General features: G+C 44.2%; 4 protein-coding genes across 4 annotated transcripts; 2 read left to right on the top strand and 2 right to left on the bottom strand.

Moving 5' to 3' along the window:
* Window positions 1-402: 402 nt before the first annotated feature.
* Window positions 403-6402, top strand: agbl2 (AGBL carboxypeptidase 2). Its single transcript, XM_076137528.1, has 22 exons — window positions 403-450; window positions 675-801; window positions 1034-1207; window positions 1331-1438; window positions 1757-1907; window positions 2065-2320; window positions 2419-2817; window positions 2933-3075; window positions 3165-3324; window positions 3411-3537; window positions 3610-3710; window positions 3823-3935; window positions 4058-4139; window positions 4240-4362; window positions 4446-4526; window positions 4605-4703; window positions 4817-4913; window positions 5102-5248; window positions 5331-5364; window positions 5462-5679; window positions 5799-5901; window positions 5994-6402. Exons 1-22 carry the CDS (start codon window positions 403-405, stop codon window positions 6238-6240), a joined length of 3138 nt encoding a protein of 1045 aa, XP_075993643.1. The 3' UTR covers window positions 6241-6402.
* Window positions 6403-6458: 56 nt separating this feature from the next.
* On the bottom strand, window positions 6459-7848 carry tmem17 (transmembrane protein 17). The gene is made up of 5 exons (XM_076139320.1): window positions 7595-7848; window positions 7335-7438; window positions 7054-7167; window positions 6797-6940; window positions 6459-6708 (listed from the first exon to the last, which is right to left on the bottom strand). Exons 1-5 carry the CDS (start codon window positions 7707-7709, stop codon window positions 6628-6630), a joined length of 558 nt encoding a protein of 185 aa, XP_075995435.1. The 5' UTR covers window positions 7710-7848; the 3' UTR covers window positions 6459-6627.
* A 790-nt stretch (window positions 7849-8638) lies between these two features.
* Window positions 8639-14432, top strand: LOC142988366 (uncharacterized). Its single transcript, XM_076137514.1, has 14 exons — window positions 8639-9258; window positions 9462-9557; window positions 9657-9890; window positions 9968-10124; window positions 10271-10315; window positions 10398-10914; window positions 11588-11592; window positions 11900-11907; window positions 11961-12563; window positions 12643-12738; window positions 13004-13249; window positions 13381-13534; window positions 13621-13686; window positions 13787-14432. Exons 1-14 carry the CDS (start codon window positions 8677-8679, stop codon window positions 14314-14316), a joined length of 3339 nt encoding a protein of 1112 aa, XP_075993629.1. The 5' UTR covers window positions 8639-8676; the 3' UTR covers window positions 14317-14432.
* Window positions 14433-14793: 361 nt separating this feature from the next.
* slc15a5 (solute carrier family 15 member 5) lies at window positions 14794-17677 on the bottom strand. The gene is made up of 9 exons (XM_076171256.1): window positions 17326-17677; window positions 17008-17230; window positions 16694-16863; window positions 16355-16575; window positions 16064-16250; window positions 15681-15869; window positions 15270-15401; window positions 15075-15183; window positions 14794-14935 (listed from the first exon to the last, which is right to left on the bottom strand). The coding sequence occupies exons 1-9, from the start codon at window positions 17675-17677 to the stop codon at window positions 14794-14796; spliced, it is 1725 nt and encodes a 574-aa protein (XP_076027371.1).
* Window positions 17678-18243: the final 566 nt, after the last annotated feature.

The following is an 18243-nucleotide window of genomic DNA, read 5'->3' as shown; positions in this document are numbered from 1 at the left end:
ATGGCAACCAACATGTTGGTGCATTCTGTTGCTACTTTGGCAAGCTCGTCCTTCTAAAATTTCTACGTACCTCTGCTCTCTCTCTTTCTGTTGCCGTCGCTTACAAAGTGGCTTCAAAGTAATATGGATGAGTGAAAGTGGTGAGTTCAGGTTTATAACTTTTGAAAAATACAGTTTAAGAGCGGAGTGATACCATGTAGCCAAGTAAAGCTAACGAGAGTGTTTGCTAGCAACACGTAGGCAGGTCCTGTGAAGTTTTGGCGATACAAAGGTGTATTAAAACAGAAAATAAACTAAAGGAGACGAGTGCTGCGCTGAAAATTGACATTAAATCCAGTCCAATATATCTATTATTAATATAAATGTAGAAGCTTGACGTTCATCTCAAGAGGACAAACGAAGATGCCAATGAGGGATCCACCGCCTCCCGCCATCACAGCTTCTTCTCCCGTAAGTCTGTTAAGATGCTATCTCTTTTTCCATAGATAGAATACCGAGTATTAAAGCATTCAGCATGACGTGGTGTAAGTGGTAAATACCAAATAGAATCATTAACATGGTTCAAAATTTACGCTATTTAGCTAAATAATTTAGCTAAGGAAAGGTCATAAGGTCACCCCTACTCCTGAACCCTGAGGGTTTGAGAACTCCCTGATTCATATATTCCTCCTCAGGCAGAGAAAACCTCTAACTCAGCAGTTTCCGCTGTGAGGAACTGGTGGAATCGTGTCTACCAGGAGAACAATCCTACCTCCAACAACTTCAACACAGAAAAAGAGAACTTAGCAGAGAGGCGGCAGTGTAAGATACAGTTTGATCTCCTCGGATGCATCTTCATAACTGATGTTGATTAAATGGAACGGAAATTGTTTGTGTGGTTATCAGTCAGATTTGTTTCAATCTGATCGATTGATGGGTTATGGTTGTATGAAGTACAAGGAGGTATCATGAAAAGTTAGAAGCCTGAAATTAATGTGAATTATTAGGCTGTAGATTTGATCCGAGAGGCTGCTTGGTTCATGTTCCTCCCCAGTGCCCACACACCTGAGCCAGGCTCTGCGTACCAGGCAGCTGCTGGTAGACTTTGATGGTGGACGACCCATTTTGAGGCTTAGGGAGCCACTGGATTTGGTCAACTTCCCCTCTGTGCTCTGCCCACGCTGGCCTATAGAGTGTGAGGTCATCAGTGACGTCATCCATCACATAGGTATGTAAGCCAGCGTGGGCCTGGTAGATGAAACGTTTCTGATAATCCACATCTAACCTAAAATACATCTTTGTGAGTCTGTGTAGCTTTGTTTCACATCCTCTCATCAATGTTGCCTTTCAGAATGGGAGCCTCCAGAGGCAGAACCCTTCTACCAGCCCACAGGACAAGAGACAGCACCCATGTCAGCAGGAGGGGAGAGCGGGACTGTGGTTTACTGCATTGATCAGGGTAACTTTGAAACAGAAGCACCTCCAGTCTGTACAACATGCAGAACATTGTGTTTTCACGGTGTCTTCTGTAGATACATTATTCTAAACATATTCTGAGTTTTGTCTTTCTCAGTATTGCACAGATTACTTGTTGTGTTATTCATGTTTTAGTAGATCATGGGGATTAGGATTTGCCATCGTGCAGCTCAGGAGTTTTCATTCAGTGTGAAATTGGTCATGGTAATTTTCTAGCCTGTAGATCCAGCCGACTACTGTAAGAAATGTAATGTTCAAGTTTGATTTTGACTCATTTTCTTTTCCGTTCTTCCCTGTTAAGCTCTTAAGTGCCCCTATTTCACCTGCTCTCGTGTCGGGGGAAGCAGGGGGCCTATTAAGCCTGCCGTCCCCTGTGACGTCCATCAGAGGGACCTCACTCTGGAGTTTGAGTCACGCTTTGAGAGTGGGAACCTTCAGAAGGCCGTGCAAGTGTGAGTCTCCAAGCCTGATCTCACCATGAGCCATTCCATCTGCTATAACATCTGCTTCTTACAGCTAAAACTGACATTCCTGTTAGTTATTTTCTGTGCTTCTAGGTGACATTACTCTCATTCCTCCCCTTGCATGTTCCTCCTTTACCTCATCCAGGGGCGCCTTTGATTATGAGCTCACTCTAAGCACGGACATGTACACCAGCAAGTACACGCAGTGGTTTTACTTCAGAGTGAGAAAGATGAAGGCTGGAACCACCTACCGCTTCACTATAGTCAACTTAATGAAGAGCAGCAGCCTGTATTCTAAGGGTATGAGGCCACTCCTCTACTCTGAGAGGGCCGCCACGGAGAATGGTGTCGGATGGCATCGCACCGGCTCAGACATCAAATACTTCCGCAACTCAAATCAGGCAAGTGTCTGTTGGATATTATTATATAAAGATGATAAATGTAATCTGAGTGTTGCTTTCATAATAATTGTTGCGGCCTCATCTCTTTCTCCTATCAGACTACAAAGGACAACAATGGCGGCGTGGTGTTGCACTCCCTCACCTGGACTCTTCACTTCCCTTATGGCTCAGACACCTGCTACCTGGCCCACTGCTACCCCTACACCTATTCCCGCCTGCAGCACTACCTGAGGCACGTTTCCTCCAACCCGGCAGTCACGTCCTACTGTAAACTGCGAGTGTTGTGCCGCAGCCTCGCTGGGAACTCGGTGTTCGTGTTGACAGTAACGTCATGCGGAGGCAGCTGTGTGGAAGGCAAGACGAAGAAAGCTGTGGTTGTAACCGCCCGAGTGCACCCTGGGGAAACTAACGGGTCCTGGATGATGGAAGGTTTCCTAGACTTTCTGCTCGGAGACTCAAATGATGCGAAGCTGCTCAGGGACACTTTTGTTTTTAAGGTGTGAGGAAGGCCAGAGTGTTTACTATTACACATCATTACCTCACCATTCCTTTCTGAGTTTGATTTTGCCCGTTTTCTCATTTTCATCCTCTCCTTCCTCTCCGGTCCTGCAGGTGGTGCCAATGCTGAACCCAGACGGTGTGGTTGTTGGTAACTACCGCTGCTCTCTGGCCGGCAGGGACCTGAACAGGAATTACAAGACCATACTTAAAGATTCCTTTCCATGTGTGTGGCACACCCGCAACATGGTGGAAAGGTGACCCAGGACACACACACATAGACACAAGGACAAAACATAAACTGTCAAATTGGCTTTACGTTATCTTCTTCTCCTTCTTTCCCCAGGCTGATGGTAGAGACAGACGTTGTTCTTTACTGTGACTTTCATGGCCACAACCGTAAAAACAACGTCTTCATGTACGGCTGTAACAACAAAGGTGAAGCTGCACTGAAGCTTCACGAGAGAGTCTTTCCTCTAATGATGAGCAAGAATGCCAGTAGTAAGGTAATTTGGTTTGAATTTACAAACAGCATCTATGAATCCTGTTCACCTCTGCAGGCTGAAGATGACTGAATCAGACTCTTCCTCAGTTCTCCTTCCAGAGCTGTAAATTCCGAGTGCAGAAGAGCAAAGAAGGAACAGGGCGTATCGCCATGTGGAGGCTTGGCATCAGGAACAGCTACACTATGGAGGCCACCTTTGGAGGCTCCACGCTGGGTGAGTTTAGACTTTATAAATGTGTATTTATTTGCGTGGGATTGCATTTATTGATATCTGTTTACATACCAGGTGACAAGAGAGGAACACATTTTACCACTCAAGACCTGAAGTCCCTGGGCTTCTGCTTTTGTGACACACTGCTGGACTACTGTGACCCTGATCCAACAAAGGTGATTCAACATTCTAATGGAAATTAGACATTCGATAGTGCAGGGTAATGAAAAGAGTCTCCAATTCTAAAACCCTTCTTTTTATTTGACCCCCCTCTGTGATCTCTGTCAGACCACTTACTGTTTGACAGAGCTGGCAGCTGCAATGAGGAAGGAAGTCAGGGAGCGACTTGGCAAAGATCTGGGCACAGATTGTAACATCTCTGTCTCTGACCTAGAAACCAGGTGTTGCTCTTTTACTACTCATTATTAGTTTAATGATATAAAACAATCTCCCGGTATTACGACACATGACGAACAATTAACACATTTATGTGAAGTTTCTTGAATTTCTTCTCCCTTCACAGCACCAGTGGTTCTAATAGCACCGACTCTGATGGACTCCCAGTACATTTACTGAAGCAGCCAGCAGACCCGGTCCAACCAGAGGTATGCTGACACAAGCCTGTCCTGTCTTGAAGTACTTTTGCAACATCTTAGTGATTTGCCTTCTATCAGTTCAAATCGGTTGTGAATTATGTTTCAATAGCAACCTGTGTTGAAGAAGAAGAAGAAACGCCTGAGGACTCGCAAAGACAGAGACAGGCTGCGACAGGAGAGAGGGACAGACAGCACAGAGCAAAAGGAGGTGAACGGCAGCGTCAAGAATGTTGTAAGAGACCAAAAGCGACTGCACTCTAATGATGAATTTAGTGTTCATTTATAACAAAGCTAATCAGTGAATGGTGTTTGTAGGAGCCCAACTTGTCCCATGGCAACACTATTAAAATGAGCGTACAAGAGAAGACCGTGACGAGACTCAGGAAAAGACAGCAGGTATGAAGGAGTGAGATCCAATCAAAGAGCCAGAGGGAAAAGAAATCAATGATGTAACTGTTTTCCTTTCTGGTGAAGGGGAAGAACCTGGTGAATCAAGCGGTGATTCCTCCCGACACCACTCAACTTGGAGGGCTCAGTCATGTGACCCTGTGGCAGGGCGCTCAGCCTGTTAAAGTAAGTCAGGGAGACCACCGCACAAAGGACCAAGAAAGGGAGAAATAAGCCGTTTGATTTTAATTGAAGGCTTTGTTATTGTTATCACCTCTGAATATATTCTCCATTTTTAGAAGGAAAGCGTGGAATCCAGGATGTCTGCATACCTGAGCCACAGGGCTAAAGGATGTCCACACTTCAGCATATTCTCACCTGCTTCACCACACATTGGTAATGCATATACAGTTTTTTAAAAATGTCTTTGTAGCTTTTAATCACTCTTGTTTCCCCTCATACTTCCAAATACAGAAGAGGCCCCTGTCATACAAAGCAGAAAACATTCATGCCTGTTAAGCACCACGCGAGGTCAATTTACTGAGGCCTCTAACTGACAGCATGCTTGGCTTCTGCCTTCACAGAAGACTTGAGCATGGACACAGGAAGGTGTAACTGCTCCTCTCAGCTGCTGCACCTACGCGCCCTCCTTCCACCAGAAGGTTTAGGTTCCACCCAGCTGCACTGCAACAGGCCCCTGCAGTCCTTTGTCTCCTATAAAATCGTCAGAGGTTTGGTCTGCACCCACCATACCTCCAGTTCTGTCTGATCTGGGTTTGTTCTCTTGTAGTGACACCTCTGTCTCTCTTTCAGGAAGGTTGGCAGCTTCTCTCACAGCTCCACACAGGTCAAATCAGAATACAATTTGCAACTTAAATCAATTGTTGATCCTTGACGTACAGTTCGTGTTCAAACGCTTGCCGCTCTCTCTTGTTTTGTAGCAGGTCTCACTCCTTCAGGTACTTTAGGCCCGTACCAGCCATTGTTCCCTCAAAGTGTCTGATCTCAGGCTTCGCCAACGACAAGATCAACACCCAGAATCTTTACTTGGACAGAAGGTTCTCGCACTACATCCTGCCGGAGTCCAGCTGCACGTCACGTACAAACTCCTCTACAAACACCAAACACCAGAGTGAAGAGCGGAAAGAAGATGATGCACAAGGTTGCAGACCAAAATAGATATGAGACGTTCTGTATGATGAAATTATTTTTTAGGGGGATATTAGATGAAGGATTCTATTATTAATATCACTCTTACTCTCCCCCCTATCATTTATTTAGTGGGTTTGTCATTGCTGAGGGAGATTTCACCCCTGAGAGAAACTGAACCAGACGGGGACGTTTTCCTGCCTGTGCCGAAGGCCTCCAACCTACGAGCAAGAAGGTGAAGTCATTTGTTGTTTCCTCTATACTGTCAAGACAAGGTGGGTGTTGCAGTTATACACTTCTACTCGTCTGTTCCCGTCCCCTCTTCAGACTATGCAAGGAGAAAGGAGAAGAAGATGAGAACAGAGATGTGGGCATTATTCTCCCACGGCCCATGACTTCAGGCCTCCTCACTCCAGACCCTGCATCTCTTCAGAGTGACGTTCTCGGAAAGCTTCAGAAGCTTGTTCAGGCTAAGGACATCAGCCTCTGGGAGCAAAGTGGGAGAGAAAGCCAAGGAAGTGCAGCTCGCAGGAAGGGAGTCGGCAAAAGACCGCCACAGTCTGCCCCCCTATAGGCCACCAGATGTATGATAGAGACAAATGCACTCTGGCTACTGTATGGAGAACAAGATAGCTGCTTTCACTTCAGCAGGTAACAGATATAAAAACTCTGGTAAAACTGTAGTATTGACAATGATTTGCTGGTTTATATTCTATAAGGTGCTAATATCTGGAAAACTAAATGACTTAGTAGATTACAATAATAGATGATAAACAGGATGTGTTCTGTGAAGATTTTATTTATTTACAAAACTGTAAAAATAGCAGAACCGTGTGAAATAAAATTATATACATCATCCAAATATAGAGCTTTCATTTCTTCAACCATTTGGCTGTAAATAAATATCCCACTTATTCACTTAAGACAGCAAGTGATCAGATATCACACACAAGTCGGAGCGTCAGAATTCAAACTGTCGGAGATGGAATTGACTTTGTGTGTGTCGGACCATCTCACGCAGAGCCACGAAACCAGAGAGAGCCTGCAACCGAGATATAAACAAAGCTGAAAACACATAAACAAACCTCCTGAATAACTCATATGCTCTGCTAAGAGGAGCTAAAGCTTACCTGTGTTAGTAAAAACATGGCCATAACTATGTGGACAGCTCTCTCCAGGGGCTGTATGAGGATCGTTTCATTAAAAAGCTGAAACAGGATTAATGGAAGCTGCAGCAGGATGCTCAACAGCCAGAAACCAGCCAGCTCTGGAACCTTCCGTGAATAAACACAATAAGCGATGATTGAAACAGCTCAACATGTCCTGTTTATGCATTTATGCTGAACAAACATCCCTATCTTTGTGTCTCTGTGACTGCATACGACACCTTTTCTTGCAGGTTCCCAGCATAACCAAGATAGAGTCTAATAGCCTCGATCACAGACATCAAGATGAGAACTGTGACAAGGATGAACTTGTAGTAGTCCGGCAGCACAGGATACTGATGACGAAAACAGACAATTACAACAGAATCCTGCAAAGATGACACATTTAATTCCCCCTCTAACTCTGCTGACATCATTATTTTAGTAACTGTTTTTGTGTTTACTTTAGTACAGTACAGTATTGACCCACCCTGGTGAATGTTTCCCTCCTCGTTTGTGTCACCTTCAGCTGTAGCATCGTAGTTTCACTGATCCACCACAGGGGGAAGAACCACATGTTGAAGAACAGAGACATCTGGAGGGGCAGATTGGATAGAACCCGACTGGCTGAGGACACAATCAGCGATGAAAAAGGGGTCAGAGAGTGAAGACATCAAGCTCAGGTTCAGTTTAGATGACTATCAAACATAAACGTAACAGTCTGTCCCATGTTTACAAGCGCCTCTAGTCAATGCTAGCGTGTTAGCTGTGTTGTCAATTTACCGGGTGCCAAAGCAACGTCCTGTTCTTTTATACCCGGCAGAGTTCGATTTGGGTCAAATAACACATTCCTGGTGAAGTCGTCTAAACGCTTTCTGATGGTCTCTGGTATGTCCATTGTGTAAACAAACGCAGAGAACGCAGCACAGACATGAGCAAGAAGGAGGAGAAACACAGTGGAGTCGCCTCTCGAATAAAGGCTCTCCGTGTCTCCATAGAAACCAAAGAAATTCTCGCGGCCCTCCTGATTCTCGCGCGAAAGACTTAGAGGAAGGGTGAAATCCTACGGCCCGCGGGCCACATCCGGCCAGCTGCGCTTTTCAATGGCCCACCGATCACTTTTCGCATTTTTTATTAAATTAAATTACATTTAAATTACTTTATTTTCATTAAATTTATTTCATTTCTTGTTGCATGTTGAGCTTGAAATTCTCTGTGTCGAGCTCTCCTTCATTTCACACAGCCTCAGCTAAATGGGAAAATTCAAGCTTTTGCTCCCATTATTTTATTTAAGTTTAAGTGTTTTTAAGTTAAGCACTTTGTTTGAACATGCACAATTTTCAAATTTTATATATTCATTTTATACTTTACCGTCTATGTGCTGTTTATTCAGAAAGAGAGAGAGAGACCGTGGCGTGCTTTTGAACTAAACAGCAGTTACACCGTTATGCCAGTTGATGGGGCTCTAAAACTGCATATCTACTGTATACTGCACTTGAAGAATTCGTCATAACAGAAGCCTACTGCAATTTCCATGAGCTGAATTAAGTGGGAGAGCATCAAGCTGTTGTTATTGTCTTAACCAGTTACTAATTTCACAGACATAAATGGGTGAGTAATATAGAAGAGAGGTTTCACTGTCTGAATACTTAAAGTTGAAATAAAATCTCAAAAGAAACAAGCTTTGCTTAACTTTTGTCATAAAACTTGTTTGGTTCGGTTTCTCCAGGAAAATGATCTGCATCCCAGTAGCAAGAAGATGTGATTAAGAATAGTTCCCCCTCTGACCTTTAGGGGGCTCTATACTGTATATAAGGATATGGTTGCTTTCGGTTTCTTAGAAAACGAAAGTTAATGTCATCAAGATGGCAGAGGCACGTTCCAAAGAGCCGGATCCGTTATCTTGCTCAATATGCTTGGAAGTACTGAAGAGTCCTGTGACCCTTCAGTGTGGTCACACCTTCTGCAATGACTGCATTGGTGACTGCTGGGACCTGCAGGATCAGAGTGGTGTGTACAGGTGTCCTGATTGCAGGCAAGTGTTTACCAGCAGACCTGTCCTGAACAAGAACACAGTGCTGGCTGGGCTCATAGAGAAACAAACGCAGAAGGCAGAAGCCCGTCCCCCTCCAGCGAAGGCTGAAGATGGAGACGTGGAGTGTGATTTCTGCTCTGTGACAAAGCTTAAAGCCGTCAAGTCTTGCCTGGTGTGTCTGGCTTCTTACTGTTCCACTCATCTGCAGCCTCATTATGACTCCGCTGCATTCAAAAGGCACAAACTGGTTGATGTTTCAGTCTCCATGGAAGAGAACATCTGCCTCAAACACAACAAGGTGCTGGAAGTCTTCTGTCGCACGGACGACCAGTGTGTGTGTCTGCTGTGTGTGATGGATGAGCACAAAGGTCATGACACTGTGTCAGCCGCAGCAGGGAGGAAAGAGAGACAAGTAAGTGAGATATGCTGGTTAGAGTGCAGTTGCAGCTATTTTACTTTGAAACTGAAGAGGTCATAATTTCACCTTCAACCCTTTACATTGTTGTAAATGATCATGATGTGGGAATAATCACTTTAAGAACGGTGGCAGAGGTTGTTAGGACAACAAATCTTGCACATTTGTCTCATAGTAGATGATATGATGTTTGATTTTAGGCACAATTTGGAAAGAAGAAGCAACATTACCAGCATGGAATTCAGGTGAAAGAGAAGCTGCTACGGGAGCTGAGACAGAAAATGAAAGAGCTGAAGGTGAATCTTTCATTTTCTGCTGGATTTCATACGTATATATACAGTAATAACATCATCATCATCAACAACATCATTATCTTTGTCTTTTTCTGCTTTCAGAGTTCTGGAGGTGCTGCAGTGGATGAAAGTGAGAAAGCCTTCATCAGTATGATCCTGATGGCTGAGAGCAGACGTGCGGCTGTGAAGGAGCAGATCAGAGTTCAGGAGAAAGCAGCAGTGAGCCGTGCTGAGGCGCTGGTGGTTCGCCTGGAGAGGGAACTTTCCGAGCTGAGGAAGAGAGAGGATGATCTGAAGCAACTTTCACTGACAGACAATCACATTCATTTCCTGCAGGTAAACAGACACAACAAACACACATACACACACTGATCATTTGGATTACTCATTTTGTTTCTCTGAAATGTCTCCAGAATTGCAGGTCCATGTTTGACTGTTCAGAACCTGAGTTGTCCTCCGGTGCCAACATCCGTCTCCACAGTCCGTTTGATTTTGTGACGAAGGCCGTCAACAACATGAGAAAGAAGCTGGAGAACATCGCCAAGGCCATCGCAGACATATCTGAGACAAGTAAGAAGATTATGTTCTCAAAATAATGTCAGGACATTTTGTTGATGTTTATCCCTCCAAAGTGTGTGTGTGTGTGTGTGTGTGTGTGTGTGTGTGTATGTGTGTTCATAAGGCAAAGCATTGAGTGTATTTTTTTGTCTTTCTAGTTGGAGTTGACTCTGATCCCAACACACGGCAGGAGTTTTCTCTGTGTAAGTTGTCAGTTTGGCACAAGAACATCTGCTTGAAGCTTCACTCTAATAATGATCTCTAATCTAATCTAATTCCTTTCAGACTCCTGTCAGCTCTTTCTTGATCCCAACACGGCGTTTGAAAACCTTTTGCTTTCAGAGGGGAACAGCAAGGTAAACTGGGTAAGAAAAGCTGTAAGCTACCCACCCCACCCAGAGAGATTCATCAAATTTGATCAAGTGTTGTGCACTGAAGGTCTCACTGGAGTTTGTTACTGGGAGCTGGAGTGGGTGGGTAAAAGTGTAGAGGTCGCCGTCTCCTACAAAGGGCCAGATTTGGATGAGCAAGGGTTTGGATACACTGATCAGTCCTGGTGCCTTTCCCTTTCAAATTCAGGTTGCGTGTTCTGGCACAGTGGGGTTAGATCTAAAATACATGACTGCTGCTCCTCCACAGTAGGTGTGTATCTGAACCACAGTGCAGGGAGTTTGTCTTTCTACAGCGTTCCACGTTCAGGCCCGATGCTCCTCCTTCACAGAGTTCAGACCACTTTCACTCAGCCTCTGTATGCAGGGTTTATGCTCTCCAAAGGTGCGTCTGTTAGGATCCTCTCACCAGCGTAAGAGAGTGCAGTGATGTCATTCATGCAGTTTATATGGATCATTAGTTTAGAAACACAGCTGACTGGGAAAAGGGAAAACCTCAGGAATGATTCCATAATTTCCAGGGTTAATCCCAATAGTTGAGTGACATCCCAGAGTTCAATGTTATTCCAGACTTTTCAGGGTTGCCAACAAATTACAGTCAATAATTCGGTTGAAATTTTCCAGGAAATTCACACGTTGTTGTAGGATTAGAGAGACTTTTTGAGGGTTTTTCTGGAATTTCTTTTGCAGTTATTCCTCGTTTTCCTTAAGTGATTCTAGATTTGTTTTTGTATTATTCCTAATTTTGAGTCATCACACACTGTTCCTCCTCATTCCAGATGCATTTCCAAGTAGAAAACACTTCACTTCCATGTCAGGAATGTGGGAAGTGCTTTTCTCTCTGTCAATCAATAATAATCAATAATCAGAATACTTCACTATAGAAAAGAGTAAATCCACATAACACAATTCACTTCTGTAACCTGTGAGTCTGCCTGTTCTTCATGCTTCTGTACAATGATCAACATTTCTTCCTGTAAGAACAAATGTAGCATGCCTCATAACAGGATGCACCATACAGTGTTGACACTAAGTAACATCTGCATAATCACTTCATACTGTTGACATTGTTCCTTTTTGGTTTAGCTCATGTTAGAGTAAAGAGTTAAACCTCTGAGGGCACAACTCATCAAGAAACTGACATTAGAAAATTCTTTGACATGAGATTACAGAACGTTTTTCTTGTAAATGTCATTGCTCTCGTCTTTTTGTTTGACTGCTCGCTGTACACAATAAAGATTTACTCTAAATCTACATCTAGAAGATTCTTGATTTAAGGAAATGATCTGCATTTTATCCTCAAGATTTCCACAAGCCACTCTTTGATGACTGATTAACAATTTCTATCTCCAGTTAATGTTTGACTCTGGTAATGTGTGCTTTGTTTTGCTGTGGCAGTGAGTCATGTGAGTGTGAGCTTCCACCCACAGAGAACACAAGCCACTCCCTTCTGTGAGAGAAAGAAACCAACTGTCAAGAGAAAATGGCTGTGAACCACGAACTGTTCGGTTGCTCCATTTGTTTAGAGTTACTGGTGGATCCGGTCACGACAGCGTGTGGACACAGTTACTGCATGCACTGCATCAACAGCTTCTGGGATAATAAGGATACCAATGGAGGACAGTACAGCTGCCCTCAGTGCAGACAAACCTTCCACCCCAGGCCTGTTCTGAAGAGGAACACACTGCTGGCTGGCCTGTTGGAGGAACCCAGGAAGCAGAGCAGTGAACACGCAGCTGGTGATGAGTGTGACAACGACACCGATGTGCCAATGTGTGATGCATGTGTAGGGAGAAAGAGGAAAGCTTGTATGTTCTGCCTGGTGTGCTTGGTCTCGTACTGTGAGACTCATTTGAAGCCTCACTTTGATGTGGGTCCTCTCAAAAAGCACTGTCTAGTTCAGGCCACTGAAACTGTCAAAGAACGCATCTGCCACCATCATGGCAAACTGCAGGAAGTTTACTGTCGCACCGATCAGCAGTGTATATGTCTGCTGTGTGCGATGGACCAACACAAAGGCCATGACACGGTGTCTGTTGAAACAGAAAAGTGTGAAATCCTGGTAAATCAGCAGAAATTTTGCAGGATGGATTTGTTTGATGCTCTTAAACTGTGACTTAGTCTTTGTTTCTTCTCTGCAGAAACAACTGGAGTGGAATAGACAGGAAGTTGTTCAAAGAGGGTTGAATTCAGAGAAGAAAATGGAGGACTTGAGACTGGGTGCAGATTCTATAAGGGTGAGTGTCATACACAAACAATCCTCTGTGTTTGTGTCAAGAACCCCATTTTGTTGTTAGATGTTTGTGTATTTGTTTGCATTCATTATCTACCTACGCCACACTGTCCAAGTATGATTCTTTTGTGAATACCAGGCCCAAGACTTTCTATATAAACTGCATATTCTAATTAATATTCTAACTAAGTAATTCTAAGGTATAGTATGTTACGTGACTGCATTATCTATGTATCAATCTATGGGCAAGACTAATATACATTTTTTAGGAGGCTGCCTGGGAGACACTGGATGACTTTGAGCGATTATGTGTGGAGCACATCCATTCATACGTCCGCTCTGTGGAGAGGAAGTGTGAGGAAATGAGAGAGCAAGTTGGTAAAACAGAGAAAGCTGGACTGGACTGGACCAGCAGCCACGCAGCGCAACTGCAGCGTGAAGCGTCCGAGCTGATGAGGAGAGAGCGACAACTCGGTCAGATCTCAGTCATGGAGGATCCGTTCCAGTTTCTTCAGGTAACGATGCAATCCTACCATCTTCACCCATGCAGTTTGTAGTTGTATGTGTAATTCTGCGCTCAACATCCAATCTCTAAACTCATTAAATGTTTTATTAATCATACAATGTGCTTTCTTTGATTGTATAGAGTTTCCATGCCCTGGGAGATCTCCCTGCATCGCCAGCTTCATCTGTAAGCCCTGCTGTAATGACGCAATTCGTCTCTGCACAGAAACAGAAACTTAAGGACATGTGCAAACAAGAAAAGGATAAATTATTTGGCATTCTGGAGAAAAACACAAGTAAGTGTGCAAACTGGTGTTGTGCACATTATAACTCTCTGCATAAACCTGAGAAAACAATCAGTGTGTTTTTCTTTTCACCACAGTGTCGTATATCCCTGTGCTGCATGAGGAACACACATCTCGGCAATGTCTTCTGACTCGATATAAAAGTAAGCATTACGTTAATTACAAACACACACACACACACACACATATATAAATTATTATTACAAAAACGTTACTAAATTAATGTTGAATCTTGGCCTATAGACTCCAACATGGAGGTGGATCCAAACACAGTAGCTGCATGTCTTCATCTGTCTGATGGAAACAGAGAGATATCATGGGGGGACGTGGACCAGGCTCATCCAGATCACCCGGACAGATTCAGCGTCTTTAACCAGGCCCTGTGCAAAGCCAGCCTGAGCAGAGACCACTACTGGGAGGTGGAGTGGGACGGCGGCATTGTCGCGGTGGCTGTTTCCTACAAAGGCATTAAGAGAAAAGGGTTAGGGAACGATTCCTGTTTTGGCCACAATCAGCTCTCTTGGAAATTAGTTTGCTCTCCTTCTGGTTGTACGTTTTGGCACAATAAACTCCACAGAGCCAACATTCCTCCTGCGTGCTCCAGGAGAGTGGGAGTTTACCTCCATCACACAGCAGGAATGCTGTACTTCTACAGTGTTTCTCACTCTGGCAGCTTTACATGCCTGCACCAAACTCAGGCCATGTTCACTGAGCCTCTCTACGCAGGGTTTTCTGTTGATTTAGGTTCAACACTGAAAATATGCAAACTGTAAGCCAGGACACTGGGATGTCATAAATATTAGCTGGATAACTTGCTAAATAAAAAAGGAACAAGAGAGCTAAATATTTCCCCTTTTTTGGTGTCGGTTGAAGATTCCATGAAATTTAACCATATTTCGAAAAAAAAAAGTGGGCAGGAGGCCTGAATCATTTTTTTATTATTAATAAAAGACAAAGGGCAAACTTTTGTGTCGTTGCATTTCAATGTTTGAATTTTTTTTTTTATGTGTTAATTGACATTTAATGTTATTTGGCTGCTGTTAATCTTTACTTATCTTTATGATGCAAGCAGATTCAAATAAAGACAATAACAACAACAAATTATTTATCCTTATTCTTTATTGACCTTTAGTATTTCAGTAAATGCAAAATAAGTTCATCTTATGTATCTCATTTGTACAGTTTAGCCGGAGGTCTGCAAAGTCCCACGCAGCGCCAGCGCCACTGAGTGCAGATCCTAATGAAGTCTTTCATAAAATAAATTCGACGGAGCTGTTTGTGTAGGAGCGATCCACAGTGTCATAGAATCGTAGACAGGCTTTGTAATGCAGCAGCTTCTCAGTCAGCGGGCTGGCGGTCAGTCCTTTACCCTGCACGCTCAGGTCAGTGTACCTGCACACCATCACAATCACAAGGACAAACACAGAGCCATGATACACAAGCTGTATGCTTAGGGTCACTCAGTGTAACCCTGTGATAGTCTAACCCATGTGTCACCTTAGTGTGCAGGTAGTTGGAGTGATTATAATACCTGTCTGACACACTCCAAAACACAAGTGTATTTACAGCCATCAGTGTTGCCAGGAGGAAGAAGAACCTCTCCAGATTTCCATCATGCAGGATGCTTGGGTAAAAGTTACCTGTAATATCATACAACTGACATCATTCCCCTATTTGATACTCAATAACATTGTAAATGTGGTAAATTGTGCTTTTCGTGTTTTACCTCCAGAGAGAAAGTACACCACTTGAACGATGAAGGCTCCTACAAAGCAGCCCCCTCCATAGGACAGAGTGAGGAAGTGCAGAGAGATTCCTCTGATGTGGCTCGGGGTGAGTTGGAAAGATATGAGGGAACCTGACAGACAGAAGAGAAGCGTGAAAGAGTATGAGGGGTGTGTGATTGTCTTTTCTGAGGAGTGAACATGCAAATTAAGAATATCCCTCACTTATCAATTTGAGCATTAACAAAACGTAAAAGTAGTTTAATAAGACATTAACTTGTTGAATGTTTAAATTTGATTCACAGGACTAAAGATCATTGTGGGGTTGTTGTTTTTTTGGGTGGTTTAGTGTGAAATCATTTGCATTTTGCAACATCCCCAAGGTGTAGAAATTGTGTAGGTCTGTCACTTACATGCAGGGGTGACGAGAGCCTCTGCCACACCAAGCAGGACGTACTGGAGAGCCAGCTGGAAACATGGCATGGACGACACCTGCAGGACCTTACCAGACAGCGTCTGCTCCACCAGAGGGTACGTCTTCCTCTGCAGCTCAGACAGACCCGCCACCAGGACGGACAGGGCCGCACAGGCGTGGCCCAAGGCTGAAGGGGGGAGGATGGAGAGGGACGGGTAATGAGAGAGGGGGAACTGGAGTTGTGTGAAAATAATTACAGGGAAGAAGGGGGAAGAAGAGGAAGATAGAAGAGCGAGACAGACATATGGATATTTAGGCAAAGACGCAAAGAGAATGAATTGGTGTTTGTGTGTGAGTGTGTTTGTACGTGTTTGTACTCACTGATGACTTTTACTGGTGCCAGTGGGGTTTTTGCCATGGAGAGGTAGAGAGTCGTCACACACTCGATCAGCGGAGCAAGGAGCAGCAGAGGCATGATGCTGATCACATTCATAGCACCGATGGGCAACAGGAGGTTTGTCAGGTGGAGGTTTGAATTCATCGTCTGGATGTAGTAGCCTGATGGAATCTGTCATAAGTAAAAGATATGGACGATACATCAGTTTTAGCATTCTTAACCCAAAGGATCCACCGTCATCGTAATAGAGACCCATGATTCTCCCATTGACCTACCTGTGTGACGCAGGCTCTGTACAGCAGCTGGAGCCCGTAAAGAGGGAAGAGCCTGGCTAGGACTTTGACGTTCTCCACATGTGTCTCGCTGTAACGCCCGCCGTTGTTCTCCTTGGCTCGGTCCAGCCAAGAGGGCACATCCCCGCTCAGGTGGCGGTAGTGGAGGCAGCACATTTTGAGGGAGTTCAGGAAGACTCCCAGTGTGGTCAGTAAGGAACCACCTGATGGACACAAGCATGAGTGCTGTGAGTGTGGAGAAGTTAGAAACAAGAAATGTCAAAACTAAGAGTCTTTATTTGGCCTGAGTGTACAAATAACGACTTTTTCTAAGCAAGTTACCTTTCTTTGGTTTGTAGGTGAGTTTGTTGCGCACCATGTGTATGGCGATGAGAGCCAGCAGCACAGAGGTGAAGGGGATAAGGAAAGCAAGATTCTTTGCCACCGACTGCTGAATGTATGCAATGCCCAGAAACACGACTGTGGAGTTCAGGTTGACCAGCCAGTAGAACCTATATGTAATAAAACAGAAACCAATCAAATGGCATATTTAAACCTTGTTCTCCAAATATAAGTAACCACTATCAACATCATTAGACTGTTTGAATGTGATGACTGAATAACAAATTGATTGATTATATCCAAAGGCCACCCACCAGTTGAAGAAGGAGAGGAGCTGGTGCTGGTTGTATCCCTGCAGGCTGTAGGCTCCCATGGGACACAGGATGGCCCGGATGCCCCCAATGCCCAGCGCAGCAGCTAAGAGGCCGGTGTAGAACAGGATCTGCTGCTCCCGGGGTTCCAGCTGGTGGGTCATGTGATGAGTGTCGATGTAGAAATCCTCAAATGGGAACGCCACCACGGGCAACATGGCTGTGCCTGGAGCGTAGAGTAACAGGTTATGGCGTTTTGTTATTCGTTATTCGACCAAACAAACAAGGTCAAATTTGATCAATTAGATTTTTGTCTCTTACCAAAGAAATGAAGGAAGGCACACAGGTAGAGCACTTTGTTTCTTCCTAAGCAGGTTTCTGCAAACCAGCCAACCAGAACAGGGGTGAGGGTGCTGGCTCCTATGAAGCACAGGTTGACTGTTGCAGCCATGTAGTTATTATAGCCCAACTTCACGGTGCAGAAGAGAATCATGTTACATACAATCCCAAAGAAAGTGAATCTTTCACACAGCTCCACAAGGAGAACACAGATGGTGACTTGAAGCTTCTTCCGTGACTTTCTCGCCGGTCCCTTCTCTGGGTGAGGAACCTTGGAGAGCCGGCGCCGTTGGCCTCTGCCCTCAGGCAGTCTTTGTAAGTCTCCTACCACCATAACTCTTGGCCAGAGAGCTGGTGAGCTGCTGAGCTCCTGGGCTGTGAAGTTAAGAAGGGACAGGGGCTCTGAATGGGAACGGATGTCGTGCAGATAGATGAGCAGGAGTCCCACCCCCCAAAAGTGTCTGACACACCTTTTTGCATTCTGGACGTGCTGGTGAGTGATCATCCTGCAGTGTCATGATTATGTGTTGTGCATTGCTCAGACCTGTAGGCATCTTACAGGGAGCTGGCACATTATGCAAGCCTCATATATCACAATGGATAACAGACCTTTAGAGATTATCCCCAAAATATTCCACCAATGACTGAAGAATTATAAAAAGTAGCTATTTTGTTTCCTCATTGACTTTTAACAAATTAATCTACTTTTAAATATATATTGTTTTAGCACTCTGTTGGGGACAGAGACGCCAGCAGCTGTTGTGATTTAAAGCTTACTTTGCTGGAAACTTTACTTTTCATGTGACCCAGTCATAGATCTCAAAAACACTATGTTTTCTAAGTAGTTGGGTTATATAATGAAACAAAAGACCTAAAAGACAACAGCCAAGTTGTCACAGA

The sequence above is a fragment of the Genypterus blacodes genome, unplaced genomic scaffold (genome assembly GCF_046128005.1).
Source record: "Genypterus blacodes isolate CSIRO-AG114 ecotype Tasmania unplaced genomic scaffold, CSIRO-AGI_Gbla_v1 ptg000015l_1, whole genome shotgun sequence".
NCBI lineage: Eukaryota > Metazoa > Chordata > Actinopteri > Ophidiiformes > Ophidiidae > Genypterus > Genypterus blacodes.
The sequence above is the reverse complement of the archived record's forward strand: the minus strand, read 5'-3'. Positions and strand labels throughout refer to the sequence as shown.

Coding starts and splice junctions, on each gene's coding strand:
- agbl2 (XM_076137528.1), top strand. CDS start 403: ATGCCAATGAGGGATCCACCGCCTCCCGCCATCACAGCTTCTTCTCCC. Junction 1,208..1,330: donor TGACGTCATCCATCACATAG/GTATGTAAGCCA, acceptor GTTGCCTTTCAG/AATGGGAGCCTCCAGAGGCA. Junction 4,363..4,445: donor ACGGCAGCGTCAAGAATGTT/GTAAGAGACCAA, acceptor TGGTGTTTGTAG/GAGCCCAACTTGTCCCATGG.
- tmem17 (XM_076139320.1), bottom strand. CDS start 7,709: ATGGACATACCAGAGACCATCAGAAAGCGTTTAGACGACTTCACCAGG. Junction 7,439..7,594: donor GGACGTTGCTTTGGCACCCG/GTAAATTGACAA, acceptor TTGTGTCCTCAG/CCAGTCGGGTTCTATCCAAT. Junction 6,941..7,053: donor CTGGGAACCTGCAAGAAAAG/GTGTCGTATGCA, acceptor TATTCACGGAAG/GTTCCAGAGCTGGCTGGTTT.
- LOC142988366 (XM_076137514.1), top strand. CDS start 8,677: ATGGCAGAGGCACGTTCCAAAGAGCCGGATCCGTTATCTTGCTCAATA. Junction 12,564..12,642: donor CAGAAAAGTGTGAAATCCTG/GTAAATCAGCAG, acceptor TCTTCTCTGCAG/AAACAACTGGAGTGGAATAG. Junction 13,250..13,380: donor ATCCGTTCCAGTTTCTTCAG/GTAACGATGCAA, acceptor TTGATTGTATAG/AGTTTCCATGCCCTGGGAGA.
- slc15a5 (XM_076171256.1), bottom strand. CDS start 17,677: ATGGTGGTAGGAGACTTACAAAGACTGCCTGAGGGCAGAGGCCAACGG. Junction 16,864..17,007: donor CTCCTCTCCTTCTTCAACTG/GTGGGTGGCCTT, acceptor TATTACATATAG/GTTCTACTGGCTGGTCAACC. Junction 15,184..15,269: donor GGTGTACTTTCTCTCTGGAG/GTAAAACACGAA, acceptor ATGATATTACAG/GTAACTTTTACCCAAGCATC.